General features: G+C 44.4%; 1 protein-coding gene across 1 annotated transcript in view; it reads right to left on the reverse strand.

Moving 5' to 3' along the window:
- Window positions 1-10,417: 10,417 nt before the first annotated feature.
- Window positions 10,418-24,101, reverse strand: part of chd6 (chromodomain helicase DNA binding protein 6) — a gene marked incomplete at its 3' end in the record, with an annotated part of 85,219 nt that continues 71,535 nt past the window's right edge. The window contains 10 exon segments of the mRNA XM_080727999.1: window positions 10,418-10,941; window positions 12,812-13,178; window positions 14,048-14,239; window positions 15,980-16,084; window positions 17,244-17,384; window positions 18,133-18,381; window positions 18,483-18,578; window positions 19,694-19,967; window positions 21,227-21,534; window positions 22,884-23,049. Of these exon segments, the coding sequence (XP_080584125.1) occupies window positions 10,418-10,941; window positions 12,812-13,178; window positions 14,048-14,239; window positions 15,980-16,084; window positions 17,244-17,384; window positions 18,133-18,381; window positions 18,483-18,578; window positions 19,694-19,967; window positions 21,227-21,534; window positions 22,884-23,049 (2,422 nt within the window).

Raw genomic sequence — 24,101 nt, forward strand, 5'->3', positions numbered from 1 at the left:
TTAAATAACAAGAAACAAACAGTAGTGAATGTGAAATGACTGGATTAAAAAACCCTTCTTACCTTGCCAACCATTTGTTTGGGAAAGTGTTTCTGCAGCGCAGCCTTTGCCTCGTCAAACCGGCTGTTCTTAATGAAGACCACCACCATCTGAGAAACACACAGCAACACAACTCTCAACAGCAAAACTAAACATGGCCCGCCCGGGCGCTCTGGGTGGCGCAGTGGTAAAGTACCTGCCCACCGCCACTAGGTGGCGCAGTAGTAAAGTACCAGCACACCGCCACCAAGGTTGTGGGGGGAGCGTTTCGCTGTTACGCAGGGGTGGACTGGACATTATAAATGGCCCGGTGGCCTGGATGCACTTTTAAACTCGCCAGGGCCAGCAGAATGACACAACCACTTGCCACTTGACAAGTTCGCTGGGGCCAGTGAAAATAGAATTAAAACATTTAATAATTTCACATAATTCCCCTGTATTGCTGTGTGTTGTTAACATTTCTGTGAAATAGTCTCGTTAATTACCATTAAAACGCCAGCCCCGTCATATTTTCTCTGCCCGTTCAAATTAATGATTTGTTGGCTTTAAGTCCAGCGATTTCTGTGTTAGTTTCCCCTTCAAAACTAACGTCAGCACCAGGAAGTTGCTGAGAAATTTGCTGAGAGGGCGGGCCGTGAATAGGGCTAATTTGTAGCCCACAGAACGTTTTTCAACAAACACTTGCAATGGATTCAGCATCATGAAAAAAACCCTAGTTTGACCCCTCACATGCTACTTAAAGCATATTTATTTTCTGTGTATTTTTCCTGTATAGTAAAGTTAATGGGACAAACTTTTATCAGTTTTTTTATGAAGTTTCTCCGGGAGTTGAATTTCACCACTCCGTGGTGCTGGTGTTGAAACCTTACCGCTCTGACTGACAGACAACAATAAGTAATACTAATGATAATCCTTTGGCAGAAAACATCCATGTTTTGTTCCTTTTTTAAATCAGATCCAAAAGTTTTCAGCAGCTAGATCTTCAGCAGTTGAAATTGTTAAATCAGTTTTTTGCTGCACAATGCCAGAAGTTAATTGTTTGCACCTGCTGTGCTGCTGGGAGCAGCAGGGGAAGATCTCCGCCAGGCCAGGCTTACCCTAAACCTAACCTCCGTGGGGTGAGTCGCTAACCCTCCCGACACGCCTTTGTCGAAATGACGGTTGTTCGAAAGAGCAAGAACTCCCCGGTTGTGGGTTCAATTCCACCGTGGTGACTCCGGCTTTCTCTGGCGTCTATATGAACACAATTGGCCCACATGTTGGGACTCGCTGGACTACAAGGTCATGTGTGCAATTCTAAACTTACCATTTCTCTGAGCGATGTGCGCACTGGCTCCAAGTCCAGCTGCACGATGTTGCATTCTGTGGCCATTATTTTCAGCAACTCCAGTGCCGACTCGAGAGGAACAATGGACTCGTCTCTTTCAAACACCACGTCTGTGGGCGGGAAGACCAATGATGCTGTTAGCACATAGACACTGGTAACAATGCTCTGGTTCAAGGTGTTCACTGCCTGGCACTGAAAGGGGCCTTGTTATATAATAGAACAGGGGTCGTCTGTCTCTGTATCTCTTCATTCTCTTGGCTCTATTCCAATACAATAACTAAGCGAAGTGTGCTGTGTAAAGTATTTCACAGGTTCTGGTTTTGATTCCATAGTACGCGGTGCGAGCAGATGCAGTGTGAGCTTGTTGATTGGGTATTTTTTTGTTGCGTGACACCGTCGTACTATGCATTATAAATTACACTTTTAAAGAGACGGTACACATTTAGTTTCTTCAAATATTTTCCAAAAATAAAAAGGTTACTTGCCTTCTGTCTGTTAAAGTACTGTATTTGAAGGCCCTAGTCAAATGTAGTGCATATGTAGATTTTTGTTGTTGCTTAAAACGAAGAAAAGATAATGGAAAAAATAGATATGCATTTACTGTAAAAAAAAAAAAATAGCTCCATCCTAGTCAACACACATTAATGATTCAACCCCTCACCAAGTTTGTCTCCGTCGTTTATCCGGGTAAGAAACTGCATCACTCGTATTTTTCTCTTCATCATGGCAGAAACTTCCACAGGCAGAGACAGGATACCTGGAGAAGGAATGGACAACAGTGATGTTCAACACAAACGAGAAGGCCTTGAATGTTGTCCTCACCCAACACCAAAACCCTGAAGAAGACCTTAGTGAAGACAGTCAAACATAAGTTAGGCTACAAGCTGAAAGTAGTATTATATTATCGTAATTATATTTATTACATTATATGAGAGCAGCACATTCTGAATCCAACCCTACTTGTTTATAATGCTTTAACTGTCCAATAGGATTTTGGGCCCTGGGTACTTTAACTATTGAAAAATAGCAGATCTACAAGCTCACAGCGCGCGCTGTGAGCTTGTAGATCTGCCTTTTTTTTTTTTATCTTGAAAATGTATTAAAGTCTTTGAATATTTCAAATCCTTCAAAGGTTTTTTATATGTCAGTGGTGCTCAACCTTTTTCATGTTAAGGACCCCCAAAATAATATGTATTTGGCCACGGACCCCCATCTCAAAATATTTATTTCCAGGGACCCCCCCAGAAGCAAAATTTGAGTTACAAATGTTCGCTTAAAACATAAATATATTCAAAGATGTGCACACATTTTCAGTTCACGACTTTTCAAAAATAGCAGATCTGCTATTTTTCAATAGCTAAAGTATAAAATAATTCATGGGTTGCATTTGTAGTCCTAAACGGCCATGTTGAGGACCAACACAGGTGTTTCTATTTGTCTGATTGGCACAGAACACTAATGTTCTATGCCAGGGGTCTCGTCCCCCTAGGGGGTCGTTTTTCTTTCTTTATTTTAAAGAGAGAAAGAAAATGTAATTTGTCTTTAAATATAAAAAATATGATTCTGTCTCTTTTGAATAGCTTGTATACATGATTATTGTGCAATTGACAGGTTAGTGATAGTATTGACATGCATGTTTAAAATAAAAGCATGAATCTGGCCCCGCCCCGACGAGGTAGGGGGGGTCAGTTTGGGGGTCCCTGGACTGAAAACGTTGAAGACCCCCCCCCCCTTGTGACGCCCCTGATTGTACACATCAGTTAGCCTCGCGTGGCGGTGCAGAGGCTGCAGCTCACAGCTGATAGGACCAAAACAAAGCAACAACAAGCTGAAACATGGTCTAAAGTCTCTAAACTCACCGTGCAGGACATCTCTGACGTTGCAGAACGTCTTGTATTGGTGCTCCTTAAACGCCTGGATGGCCACATGGATATAATGTTCAGCCAGCCAGCGGTTAGCGACCCGAAGTTCACACTCTTCACTGGACGACATGTTCAGTTTGTTTAGTTTACTGGTTTGCTTTGGCTTTGCCGCTACCGCCATTCTAACGCAGCAGGAAATGACGTCACGTTCGTTGCAGACTCCAAAATAAAAGCTAGCGACTGTAGTTCAGAAGCATTAGAGGAGTTGTGTGGAAATAAAATAAAAAGTTCCCCCCAAAGCTCCACAAAAGTCCATATTTTCTGTTACCTGAATTCAACATAATTGTTTGAATGTATGTGTTTTTATGTCATGTCATGTCATGTCATGTCATGTCATGTCATGTCATGACATGACATGTCATGTCATTACACAACACCTGAGGGCTGAGGCCCTTGTTATCTGTGTTTCTATGTGTTGAAAGTATTAATAGTAGACCTACTGCAATGTAGAAATACTCTTACAAGTAAAAGTCCAGAAAGTAGGCCTACCAAAAGTATTGTTATCAAAATGTACTTAAAGTATTCAAATGTAGCCTATAGGCCAAATGATGCCGACACCGACAGCATATTTCACCCTTTCACTGACTGCTTTCAGTGTCAATTATGACAACCATATGCTATATTATAATTATTATATAATATTATATAATATTAATACTATATTATATATTAGATTAGATTGTTTCGTTAGCCTCGTTTGTCTGTTTTGTATTGTCTTGTATGTCATGACTTTTGAATACAGTTGTATAAAAAAAATGACCAAGTTGGAAAAAATCCACCAAATTTTCCTCCTCTTAGGAAATGGCACAGCGTCCTCCTCGGTGGAAAGCATAGATGGAAAGCCTCTGTGCTGTGCCATTTCCTAAGAGGAGGAAAAGTTTGTGGATTTTTTCAACTTGGTCAAGTTTATTTTTATTTTTTAATAAATCTTTATTCAAAAGTCATGACATACAAGACAAGACAAAACAGACAGTGAAAGACAGTAAATGCTTTTCACTGGTTTTGAACCACCAACCTTTGGTTCTCTAGGCAAAGTTCTTTCCTCTAAGCCATAATAAGCCTACAAGGGACAACAAAGTTATTAATCGGGCAACCACACTAATAATGATATGTGACAACCACACTAATAATGATGTGACAACGCTGGACTGTACAATAAATACATTTTTATGACGAGAGATAAATGTTTACAATAGGAGTTGAAACTGAGGCGACCCTTCTTTAGAATGTTTAAAAGTACCAAAATGTATGAACAAGAAGCAACCGCTTATGCACATGGTTGAAAAAAAAAAAAGAAAATACAAATTAAACATTGGCGTCACAACGTGAACAGAACCTTATATAGTCACATGTTGTGACATCATCATGACACTGTGACATCACAGACTGCACCCATGAGTTAGTTTCAGTTTTTTTTATACAAGAACAAGCCAGCTACAGGAGGTTATGTGCGTGAGACAGGTTGTGGGGCATAGTATTTTTTTTTCTTTTTTTTTTCCTTTAAAAACTTACATCTACCGTAGCTGTAGTACAGTTTCCTGTTTCGATACTTTTTTCGCCAAATCACACACACAGCAACAAACCAAAACCTTGAGTTAATTCATAGCTTCAATGCATCGTTATCCTCCATGTGCTAACCAGTTGCTAACGAGCTGCTAACGTGTTGAACTGAAGGCCTCGTACAACAGAAAGCACGACATCATCAACACGTGACATCACAGAAAACCCTTGTATTTGTGATGTCACCAAGACAGTGTGATGATGTCATCACCCAAGTGCGTGTGTGCCGTGTGCGCATAAAGGACAAACAAAGAGCAAATACTGAAGGGAAACTAATTTCAGAGGCACTGCTTAAGAATTCAGTCTCGTTAACTCTCCATTTGTGCTTCGAGGGCAGGAAGATTGATTGTTGAAGTTTCCTTAAAGGACAACTTTGTCTTTTTACAACATGGGTTCATATTTTAGAGAAAAGAAATATGAGTGTTAAAATGTTTTCATTTACTGCTTTCTATTGTTTTAGCGATTTTAGTATTTTGATTTCAGTGGGTGGGGGCATGCGTACAAGTGGCTAAATATGTCTTTTTAGACACAATAAGCCGGCAATTCCTTTGTTACTATTTACACCAGCCCCCATAAGTCACATCTGTCCATGACATCTTCTTTTCTCTAATGACTAATGATAAAGTTCTACAGTGTGCGGGTCCACTTCTTTGATTCCACTATCAGAGAAACCTTTTTGCTCTAAAATATGAACCCTTGTTGTAAAAAAACAAAGTTGTCCTGAGTCCCTAACTCTGGCCCATAGTGTTAGAGGACAGTGCAGGACACTAACACTATGTTCCTCTACTTCCGCTCCGGCTTGGTCCGAAAATAACAAAAACTGTTTCGCCCCTCACCAAAACAGAGGAATCAGTGGGTAGTTGAAAGCTTACCCCCGAAATGAAAAATATTCCACCGGATGGAGACTCCAATCCTTCTTTTTTTCTTCTTTACTATTTGTCGTCGCCATCACAAATATAATTGCCATTATTATTATTAGGTGTGATCAAGTGAGTTTTCTCTGTGATTATTTATTTGTCACATTAGGTGTTTTGAGGATAACACATCACCAAGGCCAGGTATGATCATACAACCACCGAAGGCTTAACAGAAATCAATCCAAACACACAAACCTTGAAATATAACTTCCAATATGGAGATGTTACCAAAACATGGATATAAAAAAGCACTAAGCTAAATAAGGCATTTTTTTTGTTACTTTGATTATACGCCATAAACATAAAAAAAAGAAGAAAAACATATTTGGTGAAAATTTGGCAACGCAAGAGAAAACGTAATACAATAAATTATACGTAGCCACATAAGTCGTGACAAGGCAACGATAATGTCTCTTCAACAAGAAAAGTTGTGTCTTTCTTTTTTGGGGGGCAAAAAGACAAAGAGATAGAAACACGTTGTGGACGCAGAGGTTGTGTGCAGGTGTGCGCATGCATGCACACATACACACACACGCACACACAATTCAAAAATATATCATAATCATTACAAATAAAATAAAAACAGTAACAAGACAGTACATGTTCACCAAGAAGAGACAATGTGCAAAAAAATATGTTTTTCATGTCAGGAAATGAAACTGTGGTCATGATGTCATGCCTTAATGGTTGACTGAAACCCCCGGAGAACAGACTGCCATGAAACAGCATGTTGTACAGTAAGGTACAGTAATGTACAGTAAGGTACAGTAATAATAATCCTTATACAGAGCCGTCTCCCCGACGATATCGCTGAGACGGTTTGTTTATTTCTGGACAACGATTCTTATGAGGCGATTTTAAGACGGCCCGACGTTGTTCTCCGTGGAGAGAGTAACAATAATGTACAACAGTGTACAGTAGCGAACGCTGGAGTCTGTTCACTGCAGGAAACCCTGGGGTCGATGAGAACGCAGACAAAAGGAAGAAAATACAACCTCAGAAAAACACTAAATGTCAAGTCATATATCTGTGAGGAAATAAAACAAACACATGGTGCACTTGTAAACAAGACAACAAAAAAACAGCAATATACAGAGATAGATTTACATATTGATAAGGTTTTAGTATGGACTGCTATAGTGTATACTATATAGTACTTATTATGTATACACTATACAGTTGTGCTCAAAATGATTCAACCCCGTCTTGAAAATAGGTTCATTAGTGTAGCCACTGTTCCTTTGACTTTGAACTTGTGAACTATGCTCAAAACTGTAAACATTTTAGGAACATTCAGTGCCTTTGCAATTGTTTTATATCCTTTTCCTTTTTAAAGCTCTTTAAAGGACAATAGGTCAAACTCTTGTGCGCTGATTAAGAAGTCATTTATGTTTATTCTTGATTCAAATGATAGGCTATGGTAACAGGGTTGAAATTACAGTAACAGTGTTGAATAGCCACATTACTTTGGGTCATAGAGTATTGTTAGTATGACAAATACATGCACAGAATTAGTCTTTTAATGACGTTTAATAATAATTATTATTATAAATAATAAACTTTTAATATTATTTGAATAACATTTTTTAATGTTACTCATGCAATCAAGCAATGAATGTTCCTAAAAGTAGGGTTTTGAGGATAGTTCACAAGTTCAAAGTTAAATGAACAGTGGCTACACTAATAAACCACATTTTCAGAGGGAGTTGAATCATCTTGAGCACAACACATATATAGAAGTGTCCGGTTAGGGAGCGCTATAGTGTATACTATATAGTACTTTAGTACATAGTATATACTACATATAGAAGTGTACTATTAGGGACTGCTAGTCTACAGGATATTAAAACATTATGTGGACAATAGAAAGCTTAGAAGGGTTTGAGGGTCGCACGCCAAACAAAAGCAGACGTACAAGCTCACAACGTGTTGTGCTGCGACACCACGTGAAGTTTGTACATCTGCTGTTTTCAGCGTGCAACACAGCACAAAGTATATCAAGCCTTGAAACGGCTTCATATTTCTCAGTCTTGCTCTCTTCCTCGGATAAAAACATATAAAAAGACAAAACTCTTCCCTTTTAACCGACGCTGACAGACGTGACCTTTAACCTTGTGCCAACAGCATCCCATCCTCGGAGGGGAAAGCGCGAGGTGAGGACGCTGTTGTTATGGAAACCGTAACTCAAGGTGTCTTATTTTTCTTTTTAGTTTTTCTAATGTTTTTGTGACCATTTAACTGCGATTCAGGACTAATTTGCATACATTTGGAGGATTCTCCTGGTAACACTATGAACTGTGGGTATTTTCTTTGCCAAAGTCTGCATGGAAACTGACTAGAAAGGGTGCACAAAGGGCCCGAGCCCTCACTTACTTCTACCCATTTCAATTGGATCATCCCTCAACACACACCTAAGTCTGTGAGGGAGCGGAATGGAATTGGGCCACAAAAGAGTAGCAGCCAATGGGGCGTGGGCATGTGTCTACGCCCTATGAACCTCGTGTGGCTTGGCTAACATTTCTTTTTCCACAATTTTCATGATTAGATAAAAATAAAGATATCTCTTTAGACAAGCGTGATTCAAGACACTAATAAAAACAATTCTCAGGATTGTTCTCTGCTTTTGAGCTAAAAAGCAAATAAAAGATGTTTTTGTACTGCTCACAGAACACTGTGTTTGAGGGAGGCATGGTGTTATTCTAACCCCTACATAGGGTTAGGGTTAGCCTAGTCTCGCGTGGCTAGACCGTTGACTCCCGTCATTTGCAAATGCTCCCGTCATACAGTCTGGGGTAACGTAAGAAGAACGAGGAGTGAAGTGAAGCCTCCTCCTCACTTCCGTTTCCGTCTCACATCGCGCACATTTATCCTAATATAAATAAACATCATCCAAGCATATTTAGCTTGCTGCTTAGCAGAAATGACATTTTAAAATATATTTTCTTGAACGGAAATGCCAGCTTCCATTACTGACCGTTCAGGAGGTGTAGTTCCAGACTCTATATAGCATTCGGAGATTGTGGACTAGTTGTCTGGCTACGCGAGACTAGGGTTAGCCCGACCCTACATAGCAGTATTGGCAACATCACAACAATAAAAACATAAATGTGGGCTCCAAATAGACGCTTCTATCACTTCACTTTGGTCGCGCAGGTCCGCATTGGTAAAAATAAAATAAAAAAAAGTCCTGTTGGAATCAAGGCGAAACACCCGGAAAAAAGGAGTTCCCAACAACAAACACCAAAAACACTTCCATGTCTTCGGACAACATTACCGCTGATTGGCTGTCAGGACGCGATGGGTGGAGTGGGGGGGAAGCGACGGTGGCTTCAGTTGTATTTTTCCAACGGGGGCGAAGATACCGAAGCAACCATTCGTGTCGTTCTCGCCGCCCCATTCGGATCGTTCGCGCCGCGTCTTTGCATTCACCTTGTATGTATGCTCGTACTATCCAGGTTTGAATGCAGCATAACTCAATGATAGATGTCACCGGACTTATCGCCACGTAAGCCATGCGTCCTGGTCAGTACAGTTCATCAAAACAAACCATTTCAAGCCTTTAGAGTGTGTTGTTGTGTGTGTGTGTGTGTGTCTTTTTAGAGTGTTGTTGTGTGTGTCTCTTTAGTGTGTTGTTGTTGTTGTGTGTGTGTGTGTGTCTCTTTAGAGTTTTGTTGTGTGTGTGTATCTTAACACAATGGCTGCCATAAAATCCTTAACATGTCCCCAGACGTCTTACCAAATAGGATCTGTTTTGGCGGCAGGTGAGTAAAAACACTACATTTCCCATCAAGCTTAGCGGTCAATCCGACCGGGTGCATTTTCTCATTCATATCAGTGGCTCTGTCTCTGCACTGTTTCAAACCTCCATAGACGCTCCATTGTAAACAGGAACCATCTTATAATTCTGCGGCTCTATCAGTTTCGGTCGCTGGTAGCGATGTAACGTCACCACGCTAAAGATCACATGTCTGCCCGTCATGCACGCTGATGTTCGCGAGCACAACGCACACGCACGTGTCCCGGTATGTTTAATGCATTAAATATTGGCGTCCAATGTGTTAAGAGTGTGTTGTGTGTGTGTATATTCAGAGTGTGCTGTTGTGTGAGGGTGTCCTTAGAGTGTGTTGTTGTGTGTGTGTATATTCAGAGTGTGTTGTTGTGTGTGTGTGTATATTCAGAGTGTGTTGTTGTGTGTGTATATTCAGAGTGTGTTGTTGTGTGTGTGTGTGTGTGTGTGTGTGTGTGTGTGTGTGTGTGTATTCAGAGTGTGTTGTTGTTGTGTGTGTGTGTGTGTGTGTGTGTGTGTGTGTGTGTGTGTGTGTGTGTGTGTGTGTGTGTGTGTGTGTGTGTGTGTGTGTGTGTATGTGTCTACTAGGACGCAGAATGAAAGAAGGTAAAACAAACAATGTGCTGGAGTTGTTTTCACAGGAGAGGGCAGAGGTCAGGTCCAGAGGTCAGAGATCAGGTCCAGGAGTAAAACATGTTGTAACTGCTCATCAAGTCTTAACTGAAACCTACGGACACATAAAGGTTATGGAGTCTTTGCGGGGAGCCACGGACGCAGCATCATACTGGGCCTTGTGATGGGCTGTGAGCTTGGAGATCAGGGGTTATGGACGAGTATATGTCAGGCGTCGACACTGTTGTCACGGTTAAGAGCCCGTCTCACCCCCCTTCACCCCAGTTTGATCCTCCTTCGTTCCGTCTGCTCTCTCCTCCTCCTCCTCCTCCCCTCCTCCTCCTGCTCTCTCCTCCTCCTCCCCTCCTCCTCCTGCTCTCTCCTCCTCCTCCTCTCCGCTCCTCTCCTTGTCGGTCACTCCCTCTTCTGATTGGTTGTGGGAGGAGGAGTCTGTGGGGGCATGAGGAGGCGATGTAGAAACTGATGTAGAAACTGATGTAGAGGCTGTGCCGTCTCTCCTCTTCTCCTCCTCCTCCCCCTCCTCCCCTTTCCTGCGCCTCCTGGGGCTCCCGGGGAGGGCGGCGGCGGGGAGCTCTGTGATGGCGGGGTGAGGCAGGGGTGGCATGGCGGGCAGAGCCATGATGCCCCCGTGGGAGGGGTGGAGGAACATGTGGGGGTAGAGGAGACTGTGGGACACGCCCGGGATCAGGAAGGGGTTAAAGGTCAGGTGCTGGCCACCGTGATGGTGGTGGTGGTGGTGGCCAAGATGTCCACCACCTGATGGACAAACAAACAGACAGACAGACTTATAGTTAACTCATTTGGTGGTTAGCATTAGCAGTTAGCCGTTGGGTCTGTGGGACCACCCACAGAGTTTGAGACCAGTAACATGTTTGGAACTGGAGTTATGGCTGTTTAAAGCCCAACCAATAAGAAGACAGAGGGGACGGGGCTTCAGCTATAACAGTTTGTCCCTATTGGCCGTCTAAGTGCAGACACCAAGTTTCGAAACAGTACCATGCTGCAAACTGGAGTTATGGATGTTGAAAGCTAGGCCAATAGGAAGACAGAGGGTGTGGGGCTTCATCAATTACAGCTCATTCCTATTGGCCGTCTAAGTCTAGACATTAAGTATCGAGACGGTACCATGCTGCTAACTGGAGTTAAGAATGTTTAAAGCCCAGCCAATAGGAAGACAGAGGGGGCGGAGCTTCAGTAATTACAGCTTGTCCCTATTGGCCGTCTAAGTCCAGTCACCAAATTTCAAGACAGTACCATGCTGTGAAAGGGAGTTATTGCTGTTTAAAGCTCAGCCAATAGGAAGACAGAGGGTGTGGGGCTTCATCAATTACAGCTCATTCCTATTGGCCGTCTAAGTCTAGACACCAAGTATCGAGACGGTACCATGCTGCTAACTGGAGTTAAGAATGTTTAAAGCCCAGCCAATAGGAAGACAGAGGGGGCGGAGCTTCAGTAATTACAGCTTGTCCCTATTGGCTGTCTAAGTCCAGTCACCAAATTTCAAGACAGTACCATGCTGTGAAAGGGAGTTATTGCTGTTTAAAGCTCAGCCAATAGGAAAACAGAGGGTGTGGGGCTTCATCAATTACAGCTCATTCCTATTGGCCGTCTAAGTCTAGACACCAAGTATCGAGACGGTACCATGCTGCTAACTGGAGTTAAGAATGTTTAAAGCCCAGCCAATAGGAAGACAGAGGGGGCGGAGCTTCAGTAATTACAGCTTGTCCCTATTGGCCGTCTAAGTCCGGTCACCAAATTTCAAGACAGTACCATGCTGTGAAAGGGAGTTATTGCTGTTTAAAGCTCAGCCAATAGGAAAACAGAGGGGGCGGGGCTTCAACAATAACAGCTCGTCCCTAAGACGATACCATATTGCAAAAGAAACGTTGGTGTCACATTACTATGGCATACTTTTGCCTAGCAACGTGATTTAAATTTTAAAACGCTAACATGACTTTGGAATTTTTCTGGCGAATAAGGACGAGCTGTAATTGTTGGAGCCCCGCACCCTCTGTCTTCCTATTGGCTGAGCTTTAAACAACCATAAATCCAGTTTGCAACATGGTAGCGTCTCGACAATTGGTGTGTGTCCTTAGACGGCCAATAGGAATGATCTGTAATTGATGAAGCCCCACCCCATCTGTCTTCCTATTGGCTGAGCTTTAAAGATCCATAACTCCAGTTTGAAACATGGTACCATCTTGAAACTTGGTGTGTATGTACTTAGACGGCCAATAGTAATAAGCTGTAATTGCTTAAGCCCCATCCACTCTGTCGTCCTATTGGCTGGGCTTTAAACAGCCATAACTCCAGTTTGCAGCATGGTACCGTCTGGAAATTTGGTGTGTGTACTTAGACGGCCAATAGTAATATGCTGTAATTGCTTAAGCCCCACCCCCTCTGTCTTCCTATTGGCTGGGCTTTAAACAGCCATAACTCCAGTTTGCAACATCTTACTGAACCCAAACTTGGTTGGTGGTCCCACAGACCCAACCGCTACACAAGGTTGCACACACTTTGCGAGCTGCAGGCACTCTTTGCTATTTCTAATTATCAATGCAGTGCCAAACCAAACAAGTGACCCTTACCAAATAAAGTAACAGTCATTGCTACATATGTGTCTCACCGTTATCTCGTCCTCCGGACGAGGAGATGGAGGTGGGAGTCTCTGACCTCCTGGCCCCGCCGTCATTATGCTCGCCACCTCCTCTTCCTGAAGCCACGCCTCCTTCCGCAGTGGAGCCGCGGGAGGAAGAGGAGGAGGAGGAGGACGAAGGGCTGGGCGCTCCTGAGGCCGCCACCGTCGTGGCGACCATGACGGTGGGCGGAGCCGTGGCGGTGGCAGAGGAGGCTGATTGGTGGAGGTGGGGAGGGGTGTGTCCAGACATCCACATGGCGGCGCTGTGTGGGACGCCGTGGAGCATCATGGGTAACCCGTTCTTCAGGTCGTCGGCGTGAGGGAAGGCGACGGGGAGGCCGGGGAAACGCAGGCTCTGCAATTATGATTCACACAGTGAGTGAACGCAGGTTATTAGGAGTGTAACAATATAGTAACTGAATCGAAAAATCTATTTTAATTAGCAATGATCTAATATATCGATATGCAAAAGCGTATATCGTATCGTTTTGGCTTTGTATCGTATCAGTATTGTTTTACAATGCAGATAATCAGTATCAAATTGTTTTGCAGTGCAAATAATCGATTGTACCTTGTATATAACAATTTTAAGAGGGAAAATGAAAAAGAGTGGACTAATTACCTTTCCATTCCATATAGCTACTCGTTGTCTATCGATAAATGTGTGTAATCTCTGTTTTCATGTCAAGGTGCGGGTTTGTCCATGTGTTGAAATACAATGTCCATGTATTTGCTAGAGAATCACAGTGTTTACTTAATTACATCCATGATAATATATTTTTCCCTCGCTCTATTGACACATTTCACACAGATTTAATTTCTTTGCTAAATAGTTACTATATCGATTTTAAATCATAGAATGGAATCGTATCGTATCGCCATGAATGAACCAATCTTGTCCATGTATCGTACCGTCAACCATGTATCGTGATGCGTATTGTATCGTTGTTAACTCATTCGCCGTCTTTTAAAACATGACTCTCGGGGTTGTCTGCCACGTTGTCCTTACTTTTTATTTTTTCCGGATATGGAAATGTGACCGGAAGCACTTTTTCGCGGGTGATCAGATCCCGATTTGCGGTAAACAGCGATTATACTTTTAAATGTGTCATAGCGATTAAAGCATATTAAATTCTCGGGCCTGGCGGAAAGGAACATAGGCTTTTTCTTGGGATTATCGGGTGAGACAGTAAATGAGTTAGAATGTATCGCCTACACCCCTACCTGCAGCGCCACCATGTGGTCCATGCTGCCCATCAGACCGCCGTTCAGGAACAGGGGGGGCACGTGGGCAGAGTCGGGGAGGAGGGGCTTGGGCATCTCGCTGCGTGGCCGACGCCCACGCCGGCGGGAGCCCGGGTCGCGGAGCAGAGGCTCCGTCAGGATGCGAGTGAACTTCCCCTCGGGCAGGAAGCCCTGCGGGGACATTAAAGGGTTAATGGTTATTAACTCAATTCAATTTTAAATTCAAAGGAGCTGTATTGGCATGAAAAGAAAAACATATGTTTACATTGCCAAAGCAAGTTTCAAAACATAATAAAAACTGTTGAAAATGGGGAACATATACAGTTGGAGGGGGGTACAGCATTGTGTAAACAGGTTATGTCTCATTTTGTCGTTATGTATACTGTATACAGTAGTGATGCGCGGGTCAGGTTTTTTTCATAACCCGCACGGCCCACAGCCCGCACGGAATGTAACCCGCCAGCCCACGCCGCAGAACAATATACAAATCAACGAATCCGCCCTCCCCGCAACCCGCATTTAAAAAAAAGATGGTATATCATCTCCACAATAGCTCATCTTTTATTATGGCTCTTCTAAGTACCCAAAGTCGCTTTACAGAAAGGTTTACAGTAGGACAATATTGTCATGGGCTAAATAAACAAACGTGTCGTTCAAATTGGGGTTTAGCCTAAAAGACATTCATTCAAAGACGTTCATTCTCTCTAAATCGCGGGGGCATCGTCGGGGTAAGAATGGAGTTTCAGGTTTTACGTAAATCATATTTATACAGCGCCTCGCACTTTAAACAGACAGCAAAAGACGGACAATATTAAATCCTGTTGGTTATTGATTAATCACCAGATTGGAGAGATGGGAGCGAATCGAGGTGAGCGTGGTTGGTTCATTCAGTCAAAAAATCCGTCTCACTTGCGAAAGTTGTGTTTCAAATCGTATCCGTTGAATGGCTGGTTATATAACTTAACCGACACGACAAGTATTTATAATACTGTGTGGATGTGTGGATGACAGGGACATATAAGTGAAATCCTGATCAGCGACACGCGCAGAATTGTTTGTGCATTCTTCTCTGCTGTGCTCACGTTGTGTCAAATGTTGGCAAACTGTGGTTCGCGGCCCCAACAGGAGCGGAATTTGGACGGTCCTCGCACCAAGGAGCGGAGGAGAAACCTTGCTCCTCTCTGGCACATTTTTCTCTGGCTGTGCTCGTATTCAAAATGTTGTATTCTTATTCTTATAGGCCTACTCTTATTAAGAATAAATCCACAACCTTATGATTGTTTAATAATGAATATGACAATGCCCTGTCAAATAAGAGTACAAAAAGTAATTGCTTATTTAGCTTTTAAGCCAAAAGTTACAGTGACAAAAACGTACTTCAGTGACCAAACGTCTTCCTGGTCAACAGAGAGAGCCAGAGGTGAGCTCATTTAGCATTCAGAGGGAACATGAGTGATTGGACAGCTTTAGTTTGGCTGCAACCCAGATAAGATTAGACCACAGGAAAGACAGTGCCTTAACTCTGCTGAGACAGTATCTTGTTGCCCTGGATTAAGATTGGTTAAAGGGATATTTCACTTTTTCTCATTTTATCGTCTAATCAGGCATTTATGAACACCCTGAACAGTTTTTAATTTGCTTGATTCAATATTTAGCTATTTGATGTAAATGTTATCAGGCCCTTCTCCTGCAGGACGCCTCCCCATACACACCCACTGTAACTTCAAACTCCATTTTAACCATGATAAATTCATCAAAAACACTCAGACCCCGGGCGTTTAAAAGAGACCAGGCGGCAGTTTGCCACCGGACAACTAATTGGTAATATACGTTAGTTAGGTAAGTAGTATAGTAGTAGTAGTAGTAGCAGTAGTAGTAGTAGTAGTAGTAGTAGTAGTTGTTATTACTCACAGAGTGTTTCACCACTTCCGCCCAGTCAGGAGCGACATAGTACTCAGAGTTGGCATCCAGCCATCTGGAGAGCTCCTTAATTGCTGGAGCCATAGAGCCACCCAGCTGTAATGCACAGACACACAGCAGTAATACATTGAACTTGCTCTGATGTTAATGAAGCCATAGCACCACCTAGCTGTAATGCAGAGAAACACAGCCGTAACTGGAGAAGCAGTGCTCTTCCGAGCACAGGTTTCCGCCAGGGGTGAGGAGCGTTGGTTGTGGGCGTGCATGGTTTGGTACTGAGTGATCATGGAGGTGTGTAAAATGTGTAGATGTTGTGGGTCGAATGGTGGAGAAGATTTTATAGGATTGATACGTAGGCCCAAGGTTTGAATGTGTTGAGAGGTCCGTTGTATGTTAACTGTGATCATACCTGCAACTGCAAGCTTAAGATGTCAATCTTAGCAAACCATGGTAGAATATGAAAAATCTGACAGATCCGTCATGACCAAAACATCATCTGTACCGATTTGTGAGAGATAAAATGTAAAGGACTAAGGACGACCTAGAGAGAGAGAGAGAGGGAGAGAGACTAATATAAAATCAATGTGTTTCACTCAATTTAGCCTCAAGATCCAGGCTTTTCAAGGAATAAAAACTAAAAAAAAAAAACTGTGGTTCTTGTGGTTCAGCCAATCAGGTGAGTCTGTGTGTATATAAACACATTCCTCTCTCCACTCTATTACAGGCATGAAACAGGTCATTGTCTTTGATGCTTTCATTGATCAGAGATCAGTGAACAAATGCTACTGGCCGCTAAGATCCAAGGGCTCGTATTCCCGCCATAGAACGGCCGGGCTCTTTCAGCCTACACTCAATTTGACCTGGTGGCGCTATAAAAGGCAGATTAGAAACATGCAGGCCAGACGTTTTACCTTGGACAACTGGAAGATCGGTGCAGTTATAGGTCAAGACGCGACTCAGCCTGTTACAGCGCCACCACAAGGCTGATTTGATCACATAAATTTGATTGGCTATCGCCGGACGGCGTCGACCAAAGATAAAATATTAGTAGGCTATTTGGACGACGTTCCTTCACCCACTTTTCTTCGCCTGCTATCAGCAGTAGTCGCCGGGTCCTGTTGACAAATAACGCACTTCCGGGAAATACGTCCGGCTGTCGCCCGCTGCGTGCGTGTGTGTGTGTGTGTGTGTGTGTGTGTGTGTGTGTGTGTGTGTGTGTGTGTGTGTGTGTGTGTGCGTGTGTGTGTGTGTGTACCCTGCGTCCGGTGCCTCGGTGTACAACAGGAACTCTCTCCTCTCCCGTCAGAGAGTTGATGTCCAGTTTGGTGGGATCTTTACAACGATGTCTTCTCTGTTTGGGACGCTCCACGAAACCATGCAGGAAACCTGCTGCTGACTGAGAGAGAGAGACATAGAATCACATAGAGAGAGAGAGAGAGAGAGAGAGAGAGAGAGAGAGAGAGACATAGAATCACATAGAGACAGAGAGAGAGAGAGAGAGAGAGAGAGAGACATAGAATCACATAGAGACACACACAGAGAGCGTGAGAGAGAGAGAGAGAGGTGTTACGGCATGTTGTATATGGTGTTTAGATTAACTGTAGTTTTTGGCAAGCTGCTTTTAGCATTACTTAGTATTACATTTCTGTATCATTATCCCTGTTTCTGAGGTGGAGAGTTGGAGAGAGGTGGAGGCTGTGGTGATTGTCAATTCACTGACACCTGTGTGATCCATTTCCATTATTGGCTAGCTCCACTGTTGCTCCTGCCACTGATTGGTGGAGGCCAGTGAAGGACTGAAGGGCTCAACTCCTCTGTCCTTCCACCAAACCAGTGATCGCGCCTTTGATTATGAATGAATCTCTTCGGAAAGGATTATTTTGATTTATCTGTTGTTTTGTTTTGTTGTTGTTAGGATAAGTACATTTTTTTGTTACTTCACTTGATTCATTTATCCATTTCATGTAAAATTTACTATTTTCTTGTTGATAAATTATATATTTTTTGTTGTCTGTCATAAATATGTTGCGATCCTTTCCCCTAGAGTCCTAGGATCGTAACAGAGAGAGAGAGAGAGAGAGAGAGAGAGAGAGAGAGGGAGAGAGAGAGAGAGAGAGAGAGGGAGCGAGAGAGAGCGGTCGTACGTGAGTGAAAGCAGGAAGCTCCATGCTGTATCCCGGGTTCTGTCTCAACCACTCCATCAGTCCTTTACTGGCCGCCTCGCGCTCCATCAGCACCGCCTCTGCCTGGGCCTGGGGGGCCTCGGCGGGGGCCTGGGGGGGCGTGTGGGGGGGCGTGTGGGGGGCCGGCGACGGAGACGGCTCCGAAGGAGAGGGGGAGGGAGAGGAGGTGGAGGAGGAGACGGAGGGATGGCTGATCACCTTCACCCTGCCCTGTGGAGAGACCAGAACTTAGCTTTGTTTTTACACTTAATAATGGATAGCATTCAATGGATAGCGCTCAAAGTGCTTTACAACGGTCCTTTCATTCATACATTAGAAAGTGAAGAGGCGTCCTCACAGGGGCGCCACAAGCCCTTTTGGTGCCTGACGCACAACTGGCTGTTGGGTGATATTCCATAGTTGTTGAGCTGGGGAGGGATAAGTTAATTCAATGAGGTGGAATTTTTTTTTATTCTTACTTGCAATGTATCATATTCAGATCAGATCAGTCTATGACAGTTGGATCTCCACTGGGTGAGTGTCTGTCTGTGAGTGAGTGAGTGCAGACTCAGAGTGAGTCGCGGACTGTGCTGCGGCCCCGCCCCCAGATCAAATGGATCGGCTTGGCTCTTCTTTTTGTTGAGCGGTGCTAACCGCTCCTATAGACCGCTTTTTTACCAAAACTATGATGTCACAAATGATGATGACATGAGTTCGCTAGACCAATGAAACACTTCGATTCTGTTGATCTGTCCATGATGTCATAGTCACAGAGGCACCCGATTGGTTAACCCTGATTTAGAACACGTTTAGGCCGCGTAAAATACGTCATAACGCGTTTAGGCCGCGTAAAATACGTCATAAAAAATTATTGAGCGGTGCTAACCTTGAATTTCAAAATTGTATTAGATGAATATCACTTATAAGCGATAAAATAACCACACTTTTAGACAGACTGTGGAAAATCTTACAGGTTATAAATGATAGGCAGCTAATACAAGTTTAAAATACAAATGAAAAGTAAAATAAAAAACTAAAATATTCATCTTCTGGCCTCTTCTCGCCTCTCTGGAGGCCTCTCTGGAGGTAAATAAGGTCACTTATCATTTCACTACGACACTCTTACAAGTTACAATCCGTAGCTTGGTCAACTAACTGATGAGAAATGACGATAAAGACTTATATAGTCTGAGTGAGCAGACCTCTAGACTGACATCATACACAACAAAAACAATATTGCCATGCATGCCTATCAACACTGATTCGTGCAGGAATTAGTTTGCACCGCTCACTTCGCACTGGTGCGATTTTTTTCTTTTCTCTCTCATTTTTTGGTGCCTTTTGGCAACATGATGCCTGACGCTCACTGTGTCATGCGCGACTTTGCGCGTCATAGTAGCGGCGGCGCTGCGTCCTCACTTCCCACATTCAGCTTTGTCTCTGGGTCTTGAACATTTAGTCAGAATGCTCCAAAAAACGTTCTGTTCTAGGGGAACTCTGGCAGGCAATGTGTTAAACAGAGACTACTTCTACCACCACCCACCTGCACCTCAGGGAGATGGAGCCCTCTGAGAGGCGAAGCCTCGGGCAGGTGGAGGAGCCCTCGGCTCTTGGCGAACTCGGAGTAGAGCGCCTCCACGTTTCTTCTCCTTCCTCTCCTCCTGCGGAGGGCGTCGTCGCCCCGCAGGCTGCCGTTGACGATCTGTCCGGTGACGGGATGGATGAGGCCGGCCTGCAGGATGGAGGCCATGTCCAGGATGGGGTTTGGGGCCGAGATGGGGGGCGGGGGCGGCGCCGTCGTCTCGGTCGTTCCAGTGCTGCCGGGTTTGATTGAAGAGTTTATTAGCAGTTTGCAATTGAAAAAAACATAAATCAAATACTCTGGACTGGCGTATTTGACAACCTATCTAACATTTTGGGTCGCGACCTCGACCCGGACCCTCTACTGGCTCTGTTTGGTACAGTTGGAGGCGAGGGCCTTCCTTTAACAAATACAGAGGGTCGTATGGTTGACTTCGCTTTATTGATCGCTAGACGCGCCATTCTGCTCAAGTGGAAGGATGCTGCCCCGCCTGTGCTCAAACAATGGCTCCACGCTGTAATGTCCTGTCTGGAACTCGAGATGCTAAGGTTCTCAATTGCTGGCTCTGAAAAGAAATTCTACAAGACTTGGGGCCCTTTTATGATGTTCTACCATAACACTCAAACGGCGTAGTGTGGCGCTTACCTGCCCTGACTAACCCAACACGCAACAAACTTTAATCTTTCTACTCTGCTTCCTTCTTACTTCCTTCCTCCCTTTCTGTAATAATCTTTATTTTAATTTTTGTTTCATTGGAATCTGATGTGGAACCGTCCTGGGGATTGTGGGTGGGGGGAGGGGGGATAGGGGTTGGGGCTTTTCACTCTCTTAATAATGTACATTGATATCTACTGATGATGTATTCACTGTTTGAGATTGTCTACCCGCCTCTGGGTTATTGCTATTTGAAAAATGTAATAAAAAGATTTGAAAAGAAAGAAAAAAACATAAATCAAATACAAGGTCAACTAAAAGGAGATCTTAGTAAGCTTTACGGCTTATTTACACAGGAACCACTCTATGTATCTCATATAACATTGAAAGACAAACGGATAGAACATTGTACTTTACATAGGATAACAGCAATTACAAAAGCAGAAAGACGACAAACAATTTGACAATAATATTTGCCAATTAGACCAATGTTTAATTTGTCATTTTAGAGGTATTAAAAAGGCCTTAAATTCTCACTTTAGAAACGTGCAGATACCCTCTATCTATACACTTAAACTTTATGTTGGTTTGTTTACTGTTGAGAGAGAAACAGTGTTGCACATTAAGTTAATCATCTCGGGACCCCCAAAAATAATTTGGAGACCCCCTCATGTAATTCATTGTTTTGTGTGTGTGTGTGTGTGTGTGTGGGGGGGGGGGGGGGGGGGGGGGTAGATCATTTTGAGCTGGTCATTTTAAAAGTGTGGGTACCCCTACCTTAGTGTATGAAGATGTGGGAGAACAACTAAACTTTAATGAAACATCCCAAACTATTCTAACCTTGCCGAGGCGGAGTCTTCCTTAGGGTGGTGCACGTAGGGTTTGGAGGCGGAGTCTCCTCCGTAGGGTTTGGTGAGGTCGATGGCGGCCTCCTGCCAGCCGTTGAGCAGGGTGGAGGAGGAGGGCGGAGTGGAGGAGGCGGGCGATGGAGGAGGAGGCGGAGACTTGCCGGCGGCCTCGTAGTCGTACGACCTCCGACCCCCGGGGAGGAAGGGCGGAGCCACCAGCCTCTCCTGCAAGAGAGGCAAGGAGGTGAAGCGCCACGCTCCCCCCCGCCCACAGCCCCCCCTGCTGCCACCAAGCTGGTACTGCACGGTGGGTGGAGGTGGGTGGATGGCAGGAGGGTGAATAAGGTGAACAAGAGGGTGAATACGAGGAAGGTGAATAAAGGGTGGGTGGAGGTGGGTGAATTAGAGGGAGGGACAGACAGACAGACAGATGGTAGAGGGACAGACAGAGAGACAGACAGGTGTGTTAACATACATATGGACACAATGGATAAACACGTCAGACCTGGGTGGGAGGACACGCCCATAAACGCCCTACAAGGCCTCGAGGCGCCGTGCAGCCGGTGGGTGGGATGAAATGTACCGACACATGACACAACTTAGAGCAGGGGTCTTCAACGTTTTCAGGCCAGGGACCCCTTAGCTGAGAGAGAGAGGAAGTAGGGACCCCCTAGCTGAGAGAAAGATCAAGCAGGGACCCCCTAGCTGAGAGAGAGATGAAGCAGGGACCCCTTAGCAGAGAGAGATGAAGCAGGGACCCCTTAGCAGAGAGAGAGATGAAGAAGGGACCCCTTAGCAGAGAGAGGGATGAAGCAGGGGCCCCCTGGCTAAGAGAGAGATGAAGCAGGGACCCCCTAGCTGAGAGAGAGATGAAGCAGGGACCCCTTAGAGAGAGAGATGAAGCAGGGACCCCTTAGCAGAGAGAAAGATGAAGCAGGGACCCCTTAGCAGAGAGAGAGATGAAGCAGGGACCCCCTGACTGAGAGAGAGATGAAGCAGGGACCCCCTAGCTGAGAGAGAGATGAAGCAGGCACCCCTTGCTGAGAGGAGATGAAGCAGGGACCCCTTAGCAGAGAGAGAGATGAAGCAGGGACCCACCCCTTAGCAGAGAGAGAGATGAAGCAGGGACCCCCTAGCTGAGACAGAGATGAAGCAGGGACCCCCTAGCTGAGAGAGAGATGAAGCAGGGACCCCTTAGCAGAGAGAGAGATGAAGCAGGGACCCCCACAACCTGTTCATGGATTCCATATAGTTTCATCATTTGACAGCACAATCATCAGTGATTTTTGGATTCATGTCAATTTGTTTTCAGATATTTAACCACTTGAACCGTCAACACTTAATAAACTTGACATTTCACTCTGTACTTAGTCTGCTCTTTTCCCCCTCTACACCAAACCTCTTTGCCAAAAATAGCAGATCTACAAGCACACAACGCCTGGCAGCACAAGGCGTTGTGAGTTTGTACATCAGCTATTTATGGCAAGTGTTCTCCTCAGAATAGGGATGCGAGGGTTCAAGTTGTTAATTTAAAAGATTTATCCTATCACACGAGGCTTTGGCGCCCCCCCCCCCTGTAGTAACTCTGAGGACCCCCTAGGGGTCCCAGACCCCCTGTTGAAGACCCCTGACATAGACAACATGCTCACCTTGGGCAGTCTGGTGAGAGGAGGAGGAATGGAGAAGGGCAGGCCCGGATTGGGCTGCTGCTGCGCCCTGGGTCCACCTGGGCCTGCAGGGCCGGATCCCTCCGGGCCTGCAGGGCCGGATCCCCCTGGGCCAGGTCCTGGGGCTGGGGTGGACAGGAAGCTGGCTCTGTGGTAAGGCAAGGTAAGGTAAGGCAAGGTAAGATAAAAACATAACAGAGCAAGATTAAAACAAACGATACATATAAACCAGTAAGACGCCTAAGGGCGAAAAGCGACCTCGCCCTTAAGCGTGAGGTTGTGCCATCTGTCTTGGCCATATATGGATTCTGTCGTATGACATCATACATACAATCCCTATTATGTCCATATATGGAGATCCCTGCTCTGAGTATCTGACATCAATGTGAAGTCACCTGTGATGTCACAGTGATGTGTCAGCCTTTTATGCCCATATATGGAGATCCCTGCTCTGAGGATCTGACATCACTGTGATGTCACAGTGGATACGATCAAGCTGTGACCGTTTGTATACTAAACATGGATATAATTGCAACCGAAGGTCGCAGTATACCATGAGAAATGTCGTAGCTTGTCCGTCAGTACAGGAAGTTGTAGCTTGTCGGTCTTTCAGTCAGTACAGGAAGTGATGTCACGTGACATCACCTCACGTAGAGCTAACAGCTAATCTTTCACTCAATAGGGGAAATACCTGTCGCAAGTTGATGATGTCATAAAACCCTGTGTGGTCTATCCCTATGGAATTTAAGTTATAGTTATAGAGGACAATTATAATGTATATATACTAGCCTACAGCCCCTTGGTGTGAAGCAGACAGACTGTGATGTTGCTCTCTCTGGAACTGCCCCCCTCCCCCTCACTCCATCTCTGCTTGCCAGCAGTTGGGACTGGGAGTGCGCTGCTTGTTGACGCCCATTTGTGATGTAAATCGCATCACAGGACAGCCGCCTACAGGCCAAAATTTGGGAAAATATTTTAAACATTTGGGGATAATGAGAAGTAGAGACACATCTGAAGGTGATAAAGTTGATGTTGGGCAAGGTACATGCGTTATTGATTTTTGTATTATGTTTTTTAGACAATTGAACAACTGCTGAACGTGGAGTTACAGATGGAAACACACACACACAAACACACTATTTTTTGGGGCGATTCTAATTAAGGTTGTGGGATATAAAGGCATATCTGTGGTATTAGCCA

Source organism: Nannobrachium achirus (genome assembly GCF_963921795.1).
Source record: "Nannobrachium achirus genome assembly, chromosome: 6".
NCBI lineage: Eukaryota > Metazoa > Chordata > Actinopteri > Myctophiformes > Myctophidae > Nannobrachium > Nannobrachium achirus.